Raw genomic sequence first — 10,445 nt, forward strand, 5'->3', positions numbered from 1 at the left:
AGTTTTGTCAGACAACACAGATGTCTCAAGTTTTGGGGGACCGTGCAATTGGCATGGTGACTGCAGGAATGTCCACCAGAGCTGTTGCCAGAGAATGTAATGTTAATTTCTCTAACATAGCCACCTCCATTGTGTATGGCGTTGTGTGAGCGGTTTGCTGATGTCAGCGTCGTGAACAGTGCCCCATGGTGGCGGTGGGGTTATGGTATGGCAAGGCATAAGCTACAGACAAACACAATTGCGTTTTATCGATGGCAATTTGAATGCACAAAAATACAGTGACAARATCCTGAGGCCCATATTTTTTAAGATATCTGTGACCAACAGATGCATATCTGTATTCCCAGTCATGTGAAATCCATAGATTAAGGCCAAATTAATATATTTAAATTGACTGATTTCCTCATATGAACTGGAACTCAGTAAAATCTTTGAAATTGGTGCATGTTGAGTTTATATTTTTGTTCAGTATAAAATTGTGCAGGCAACCACAGATTCTTATTTGAAATGACAACTATAAGCAGTGAGCACAGCAATGATATAAAATACCCACAAAAAAATCTGTCTTTCCATCTCTCTCTGCACTCCTTCTCCATGATGCTCATTTTCATTTGACTCACCACCTGCCAATATTCATGGACTATTTTTGTATAGTGACTTCTCCAAAGCATCCATCTCCTTCAGCAGCACCATCCCTATTTCTTTGCTGCTCCTCTACATCTCCAGGCTGGCTTTGACCCATTCCTCCTTAGCCCATCTCCTCTCCAATTAGCCAGGTTAAGCTCCAGCTCACGCTTTAGCTCGGTCAAGGTGTTATTCTCATCCTTACTCCCCTTCTCCACTACAAGCTTTTGCCTTTGAGGCTGTTATTCTCTATCCCTTTGTCTTTCTACCTCCTTGACCTCTTCTCATATTTTCCTGCCACAAGCCTTTGGATTTCCTCCTCATTCTTCCCATCTATCCTCACTAGCTCCTTCTGCCACAACAAACCCAAATGAATGGAAAAGATAAGCACCATACAATCATTCAGTGCTTATAGTTTCCATTCATTTCAGGGTGACATTTCCCGTAACCTTAAATTCACATTGATTACAGACTGCAATTGAAATCACTCCTTAGTTTAATGCCATTACTATTTCATTGTGGATGAAAAAAAGTACAAGATCACCTGAATACAACAATGACATCCTTTACGGAACAATGGATTCCCCAGACCAATATAAATTTACATGATCAGAAGATGCCTTGACAGGAACAAACTAAATTATGAGTGGAATGGTACACCATAAAACCCATTGATTACCTACTAAAATCAATACTATAAGTTACAAAAACTTCTCACATTTGAGGCAAATCGTTAGACTAGCTCTACATCCATAATATGAATACAGAATTATAAYTTTTTAAAGGTGTTGGCAATATGGAAACAAATAGATTCCCACTCTGGGGGGCAGTTGTAATTCACAATTATGTACACATCTGTATAAAGGGTTTTATACACAGTACATTTTGTTGTTTTTCTAAAAGCCCTTTAAAATAACCACGAACAATCTAATGATCCAACTGAGTGCTTTTGTGTATGGTATGTCACATATTCCAAACCCCCATCTTGAACATAAAAAACCCACCCACATCAAGGCCTGTTTTACCCCAAATTATATTTTCAAAACCCGAAACCATCCATTACATTTTCATGATGATATTCCCTTTCCCGAGATTATCTCTTTTCTTTGTCTGTTGCCTCTTCTCCCTCAGTGTGTGTCTTCTGGTGTGCCTTTAGGTTGCTCTCCCGACTAAAGCTCTTGCCGCAGGTGGGGCAGTTGTGTCGGCCAGAGCTGTGAGCCCTGGCCATGTGGGCTTTGAGCTGCTCCAGCCGGGCATAGCTCTCTTCACACTCAGAGCAGGGGTGAGCCTTGCGARGTTGAGGCGGCCGCCCGTGCTTCTCCTTCTTGTGGGCCCGGAGAAGGGCAACAGAGGAGAAGGTGAGGTCACACTCAGCTTCAGGACAGGGAATTTGGAGCTCCTCCTTAGGGGGTCGCCCCGGTCCTTTCCCTCTTTTTGCCACAGACTCGTCTCCCCCCTCCTCAGCTTCTCCGCTCTTCTCTCCGTTTGCTGCCTCAGCCACTTTCTTGGGAGGTCGGCCACGTTTTTTGGCCGGGACCTTTGCATCGCAATGCTGATCACCCGCAAAGTTCTCCTGATGCAGCACAAGATCCACCTCCGCCTCAAAYCCGCGGCCACACTTGCCACAACGGTGAGTCTTGGTGTCATCATCCTCCTCTTCCAGTGGCTGGGGGTGCTGGGTGAGGCGGTGGGTGCGTAACTGGTTTGGGCCCCGGAATACCATGCCACATTCCTTGCACACACACTGCCGCTCCTTGCACAGCTGTCGCCGGTGGAGTGTCAACTATGAGAGACAGAAACAAAATTATAAGAGGCTTAGGGCATCTTGAGGAAACAAACTTGGTGACTTGGTCCCCATTGGACAACAGAAGGCAGATGCACTACAGAGCACCTGCCTAGCCACTGGTTCTTTATCTTTATTCCCATTAGCTGATGCCATGACCACAGCTAATATTGCTGGGGTCCTAATATCTAATGGAGAGACTATGTAAACATAACTGGTACCGTAGATCTGTCTGCATTCTATGGGATGCGTGAGATAATGAGAAGCACTAATACATTCTGGGTCTTGTGTTTTCGTCACTGATTATTTGGACGCATCAGGATTGGGCGAAGGCARTGCTTAACTCTTGACAATCATGGGAATTGGCCTATATGGACAGGGCTAAATTCAAATGTTTCTTACAGAAGAAATGTAAAAAGTTATATAGGGAAATTATTAGACCAAAGCTGATAACAGTTCAAGACTGAATCCAAACATTACACTTGATTKTATGTGCATTTTACATTTACTGTACTTTTCACTGCATTTGTTAATAACAAAATCTGAAAATACTCTGGATACATTCAGTAACATAAGAATATTCCKGCATTTACAATTGTTTGAATGAGAGGAATAACTGCAGTCTCCAAGTGGCCACACACCTAAATGTGCACAGTTCCTAAGTCATTTCAAGCCGTTTGAAGAGACTCAAATCCAWTTTTTTTGCATATCCGATTCAAATCTGTTATTTTTCCTGCAGTCTGAAAAAGCTAAAGGCCACATTTCAAACCACCTTCATAGGTGGTTTGAAGTCAGATACAAATCCGATACCTGGCCATGCGACTTGTGACTGAACGGTCAAATCTGATTTATTTGCTGTCAAGTGGTTTTTGGACTCATTTGGCATTTCTTGTTGCTTGCTAGCTACTCTGTTGAGTTTGACAAGAACATGGAGGTTGTAGCTAACTAGCTTGTTAATTGTTTACAAACAAAATGAGTGAATGTGCTWGACAGCTGAACAGCTACCTAGCTATAGCTGACTGCTGTGACTAGCCAAAARTTACTCCTTCTGAAAGTTGTATCATCTTATCATTTGAGGCTTTAAAAAGTGTTCTTACACTATAATTTTGAACATTCAAAGCAACCGGGAAAAGTTCCATGGCAGGCATTGTTGCTACATAACTTCTGAGTGATAGGAAGCACGAGCACCACCACCAATCTGCCTACACCACTGTACTATGACAACAAGTGTAGCCATGACAGCAAATGACTGATGCCTGAACACATACGTCTGATTTGGTCACTTGTAACTTGCTGTTTGGACAGTCAGTATTCCAAAACAGAATTTGAAAAACAAAACTTATTTGAGCAGTGTGCACAAGGCTAAAGAAGAGTCTTCAAATATAAGGTGCTTGAGCTGAGCACACTTGTAGTTGTTTGGAACAGCCCTGCATCCCCACCATCGCACAATTACTGTTGTTTACACAATCCACAAACGGCCCATTTTAAATYGTAATCTGGGTCAGGTGGGCATCATTTGAAAGGTTGTTTGAAAGGTTGTTCCAACATGTATTTTTTTATGTCGTTCTTGTCGTTTTTTTATGTCGTTTTATGTCGTTCTTGCCTTTATTTAAATAGGCAAGTCAGTTAAAAACAAATTCTTATTTACAATGACGGCCTACCTTGTTCAGGGGCAGAACGACAGATTTTTACCTTGTCAGCTCGGGGATTCGATCAGGCAACCTTTCGGTTACTGGCCCAACGCTCTAACCACTAGGCTACCTGCCGCCCCATGACTAGCTAAGTTATAAGTGTTAGGTTTTCACAAGGCAATTCAGCAAAACAGATCAGAATTTTGGTGCGCTTAGAAAGGAGTCATGAGTGCCTTCAGATGCGTGTTCTGCAGTGAATTTTCTTCACAATAGACAAACATAGGCTCATTCTATTCAGAACAACCCAGGTTGACACCATGTCATCTTGTAACTGTACATAAAACAGTGATTATAAACAATGACACTGTATATGACAKGAGTTTTGTGATATGGAAATGTGATATGCACATTTGGACTTTTGGGCTTGTATGACATCAAAGTGGTATTTATTTTAATCTTCAATGTCTCATCTTTCAAAATACATTGAGTCTTCTTCATATTTATAGAATTCCCTCAAACAATTATTATTATTTTTTTTAATCAGCAAAAGTTACCCAATTAGCAGGAAGGACGGGGGCAACTTCTTGCCGCATGCGGTGCTGAAGTTCAGAACRGCTGTCAGTCAAAAGCCATACAGCACTGTGAAGCGCAGAGCCTGAGCTCTGACGTCATTTATAGCTTATCAGTGCCCAAATCTGCCATTTTCAACCCGAGTACGGGTATAAAAGGGTTAAATGACTTTGCTTTGATGGATGATAAACACAGGTGAAAATATCAGAAGCAACAAGAAATGCCAAATGAGTCCAAAAACCACTTGACAGCAAATAAATCAGATTTGACCGTTCAGTCACAAGTCGCATGGCCAGGTATCGGATTTGTATCTGACTTCAAACCACCTATATCAGACTCTTAGCTTTGGCTAAGAGTTTCCTTTTGCGAGGGTGGAGACGTCGCAAACCGGAAATCTCAACTTCTTACACGTTTAMCCCCAAAACCTATTCGAGCATCTGACCAAATTTGGAACGATTTTAGTTCTGGGKTAACTGAGATTACTGGGGTCCTTTCACACAACTAAAAGTCATTAGAGACAAAAGACTTTACTACTTTCATTGAAAGACCGTTGTCTCACCTCAGAGAAGGTCCGGAAGCTTCCCTGGCAGTGGGGGCAGCGGAAGGGCTTGTCTTCCAGGCTGTGTGAGGTCTGGTGCTGTGTCAGCTCCTCAGAGGAGGAGAAGGTACGATCGCACACATAACAGGTGAACAGYGTATCGGTCTGCAAAATAACACAAAACAGCAAATAATTAAGTGTTAGAGGTAATGTACATCATTATATATGCTGTGCATATAGGGCTACAGCATCCTGCTGCTAAGCTGTGTGCTTTGCAGCTCCGGGGTGAAGTTTCCCATAGGTACACCATACAGATTTACGATCAGCTCCCCTGCCCTCCACAATTATTATTTGACCCTGCTGGTCATTTATGAACATTTGAACATCTTGGCCATGTTCTGTTATAATCTCCACCCGGCACAGCCAGAAGAGGACTGGCCACCCCTCATAGCCTGGTTCATCTCTAGGTTTCTTCCTAGGTTCTGGCCTTTCTAGGGAGTTTTTCCTAGCCACCATGCTTCTACACCTGCATTGCTTGCTGTCTGGGGTTTTAGGGTGGGTTTCTGTACAGCACTTTGTGACAAAAGCTGATGTAAGAAGGGCTTTATAAATACATTTGATTGAAATTTGATTGAATTCTAAACTTAACCATTACTAAAGAAAATCAAAAAAATTACCCAAGATCAGCATCTAGGGGCAATTTCACCCTACTCCTGCAATGCATCTTGCATTTCTTTTATCCATTCCGTACCTGTTGGAGTGACTGCTTGTATTCCTCACGATGGCTCTTTCTCATGTGCCTCTCCTTGGCCTTGGCATTACAAAATGTAATGAAGCATTGAAAACACTGTAGGCTGTCATGCTGATCTGCAATAAAAGGAGAGGAGATACTGCACTTGAAATTCAAACACATTAACAACTATCTGTAATCACTATCAAACGCTCCCKAAAACACTTCTGTGAGCAGGCCTTTAAATCGACCTGGCCCGGGTRTCCTGGAAGGAYATTGACCTCATCCCGTCAGTAGAGGAAGCTTGGTTGTTCTTTAAAAGTAATTTCCTCACCATCTTAAATAAGCATGCCCCTTTCAAAAAATGTAGAACTAAGAACAGATATAGCCCTTGGTTAACTCCAGACCTGACTGCCCTCGACCAGCACAAAAACACCCTGTGGCGGACTGCACTAGCATCGAATAGTCCCTGCGATATGCAACTTTTCAGGGATGTCAGGAACTAATAYACACAGTCAGTTAGGAAAGCAAAGGCTAGCATTTTGCAGAAATCAAACAGAAATTTGCATCCTGTAGCTCTAACTCCAAAAAGTTCTGGGACACKGTAWAGTCCATGGAGAATAAGAGCACCTCCTCCCAGCTGCMCACTGCACTGAGGCTAGGAAACACTCACCAACGATAAATCCACTATAATCGAGAATTTCAATAAGCATTTCTCTACGGCTGGCCATGCTTTCCTCCTGGCTACCCCAACCCCGGCCAACAGCTCCGCACCCCCCGCAGCGACTTGCCCAAGCCTCCCCARCTTCTCCTTCWCCCAAATCCAGATAGCTGATGTTCTGAAAGAGCTGCAAAACCTGGACCCGTACAAATCAGCAGGGCTAGACAATCTGGACCCTCGCKTTCTAAAATTATTCGCCGCCATTGTTGCAACCCCTAWTACAAGTCTGTTCAACCTCTCTWTCGTATCGTCCGAGATTCRTAAAGATTGGAAAGCTGCCGCGGTCATCCCCCTCTTCAAAGGGGGAGACACTCTAGACCCAAACTGTTACAGAACTATATCCATCCTGCCCTGCCTTTCTAAACTCTTYGAAAGCCAAGTTAACAAACAGATCACTGACCATTTCGAATCCCACCGTACCTTCTCCGCTGTGCAATCTGGTTTCCGAGCTGGTAACGCTCAAGGTACTAAACGRTATCATAACCGCCATTGATAAAAGACAGTACTGTGCAGCCATYTTCATCGACCTGGCCAAGGCTTTCGACTCTGTCAATCACCGTATTCTTATCGGCAGACTCAACAGCCTTGGTTTCTCAAATGAYTGCCTCGCCTGGTTCACCAACTACTTCTCTGATAGAGTTCAGGTTGTCAAATCGGAGGGYCTGTTGTCCGGACCTCTGGCAGTCTATGGGGGTACCACAGGGTTCAATTCTCGGGCCGACTCTTTTCTCTGTATATATCAATGATGTCGCTCCTGCTGCGGGTGATTCCTTGATCCACTTCTACGCAGACGACACCATTCTGTACACATCTGGCACTTCTTTGGACAGTGTTAACAAACCTCCAAACGAGCTTCAATGCCATACTCCTTCCGTGGCCTCCATCTGCTCTTAAACGCAAGTAAAACTAAATGCATGCTCTTMAACCGATCGCTGCCTGCACCCGACCGCCCAATTAGCATCACTACTCTGGACAGTTCTGACTTAGGTATTTGTAGTTGTCCACATATTCTAGGTGTCTGGCTAGACTGTAAACTCTCCTTCCATACTCATATTAAGCATCTCCAATCCAAAATTAAATCTAGAATCAGCTTCCTATTTCGCAACAAAGCCTCCTTCACTCATGCTGCCAAACATACCCTCGTAAAACTGACTATCCTACCGATCCCCGACGATGTCATTTACAAAATAGCCTCCAACACTCTACTCAGACAACTGGATGCAGTCTATCACAGTGCCATCCGTTTTTTTACCAAAGCCCCATATACCACCCACCACTGCGATCTGTATGCTCTTGTCGGCTGGCCCTCGCTACATATTTGTCRCCAGACCCACTGGCTCCAGGTCATCTATAAGTCTTTGCTAGCTAAAGCTCCTCCTTATCTCAGCTCACTGGTCATCATAACAACACCCACCCGTAGCACGCGCTCCAGCARGTATATTTCACTGGTCACCCCCAAAGCCAATTCCTCCTTTGACCGCTTTTCCTTCCAGTTCTCTGCTGCCAATGACTGGAACAAATTTATAAAAATAAATAAAAAATAAATAAAATAAAAATCGCTGAAGTTGGAAACGTATATCTCCCTCACTAGCTTTAAGCATCAGCTATCCGAGCAGCTTACCGATCGCTGCAGCTGTACACAGCCCATCTGTAAATAGCCCATCCAACTACCTACCTCATCCCCATATTGTTTTAATTTACTTTTTTGCACACCAGTATTTCTACTTGCACATCATCATCTGCACATCTATCACTCCAGTGTTAATTTGCTAAATTGTAATTACTTCGCTACTATTGGCCTATTTATTGCCTTACCTCCTTACTCCATTTGCACACACTGTATATAGATTTTTCTATTGTGTTATTGACTGTTCTTTTGTTTATCCCATGTGTAACTGTTGTTTTTTTGTCCTACTGCTTTGCTTTATCTTGGCCAGGTCGCAGTTTCAAATGAGAACTTGTTAAAGAAAAGGTGAAAAAATATGTATATATATAAAAATATATATATATACACAAATGTGTGCTTACAGGGTTGGATAGCAGGAACAGTCTGTGGCTTGATGGTGGACGCTGTGGCACTGGTCATCACCTCTTCCCCCAGAACGACCTGCTCTATGTCCAACATAACATTACCCAACTCCATTGACGTCTGAATCCACCCAGCAATGCAAACACAAGTTTACATAGGGCTGTAACAAAAATATAGGCATCATCGGATGTGGGAATAAATTMATATTTTCAGCATTGTCTTATTTTTCTAATGTTAATTGGCAACTAATAGCAAGCCAATGTGAACCTGTGTGTATGTTTCGATAACTAACGTTAATTAGGTAACGTAGCCAGCAACAACCAACAAAATGCGCCGTGGATCAAATGATTGAGGAACTTGATGAATGATTATTTAGCATGTTAGCTAGCTAGGAAGGCTGACGGGCTTAGCCTTTGCCACCAGATATACGTTTTACAGAACAGAAAAATGCATTGATAACCACCCAGAAAAACTACAAATATAAGAAAGCAAATAACGTTATATATTTAGCCAGGCAATGCAGAAAACAGGGAGGGGGAAATTCAAACTGGAACTAAAGCATACATTTTCCGCAAAAATTATGAAATTGCATTTGCTATATTGTTGCATTCGGTTTTCATGCAAATTTATTTATATAATTTGGGATTGCACACTAAAATCCAAGGCAAAATCTATGTAAACATTTATACGTAAGCTAGCTAGTTAGCTTCAACCGTTGCTTACCCAAAGTGTCCAATGAAATGAAGTCTTTGTGTGAACTCTTGACCCATATCACGTGACACTGGATCTTACGGGTTTGGCAAATCACTGCTAGTTGAGAGACTGGGTGGGAGAAAAACCCTTAATATCCAAGTTGCCTCGATTTGACTATGCATATTCATGACATGAGGCTAGTAGCATAGCGTCTCTGTCTATTGAATACAGGCAGTTGAAGTCAACAACCTTCATCGAATATTCTAAACAAGATTACAATAATGAGATGTATCGTGGTAGCCAGGTGGTACGCAGGACTTGTTCATTCTGCAGAACAGCAATGTTGGCATATATGCCTACAGGAGGGAGCTGTTGAGGATGGATGGTTTATCGGTGACTGTTGCCTACTCATTTGTCTTAAAGCAACTAACGTTACCTCATCATCTCTTTGTAGCGTTGTTTTTATAGCTTGAGCCAAATAAATGCTTTTGGTTGTACTCAATCTCTGACACTAGCACTTCTATTTCAGTCTCTTTTTTTCTCTTAGCAGTTGTRGGTTGCGACGTTGTATATTCCCCACGCGCTTTAAAGGGATGATTTTTACCATGTATGGTTCATTAGATGAATTTCGAAACGTAAATACACAAGGTCTTGCACCAAGGCTGAGAACTGAGKCTGAGAAYAATTGSTATTTATCAATGGTTATCTCCTACAGGTGTGCTTATATTGTTTGATAAATCACACTTACAGATCACGAAGTCAGCTAATTTCCAAGCCATTCATATGCAAATCCGTTTGATTCAWACACTGGCTTGTCTGGCTGTCATGTTTTTATTTTAACCTGCCATTCCCCTATCTACACTGAAATAATCTCAAATGAAATTTTATTTGTCACATACACATGGTTAGCAGATGTTAATGCGAGTGTAGCGAAATGCTTGTGCTTCTAGTTCCGACCATGCAGTAATATCTAACAAGTAATCTAACAATTTCACAACAGCTACCTCATACACACAAGTGTAAAGGAATGAATAAGAATATGTACATAAAAATATATGGATGAGCGATGGCCGAATGGCATAGGCAAGATGCAGTAGATGGTATAGAGTACAGTATATACATATGA

General features: G+C 42.3%; 1 protein-coding gene across 1 annotated transcript; it reads right to left on the bottom strand.

The window, feature by feature from the left end:
• Positions 1–1,102: 1,102 nt before the first annotated feature.
• LOC111955209 (zinc finger protein 182) lies at positions 1,103–9,445 on the bottom strand. The gene is made up of 5 exons (XM_023975356.2): positions 9,350–9,445; positions 8,626–8,786; positions 5,898–6,013; positions 5,168–5,311; positions 1,103–2,407 (listed from the first exon to the last, which is right to left on the bottom strand). The coding sequence occupies exons 2-5, from the start codon at positions 8,738–8,740 to the stop codon at positions 1,718–1,720; spliced, it is 1,065 nt and encodes a 354-aa protein (XP_023831124.2). The 5' UTR covers positions 8,741–8,786; positions 9,350–9,445; the 3' UTR covers positions 1,103–1,717.
• Positions 9,446–10,445: the final 1,000 nt, after the last annotated feature.

This window comes from Salvelinus sp. IW2-2015, linkage group LG30 (assembly GCF_002910315.2).
Source record: "Salvelinus sp. IW2-2015 linkage group LG30, ASM291031v2, whole genome shotgun sequence".
NCBI classification, from domain to species: domain Eukaryota; kingdom Metazoa; phylum Chordata; class Actinopteri; order Salmoniformes; family Salmonidae; genus Salvelinus; species Salvelinus sp. IW2-2015.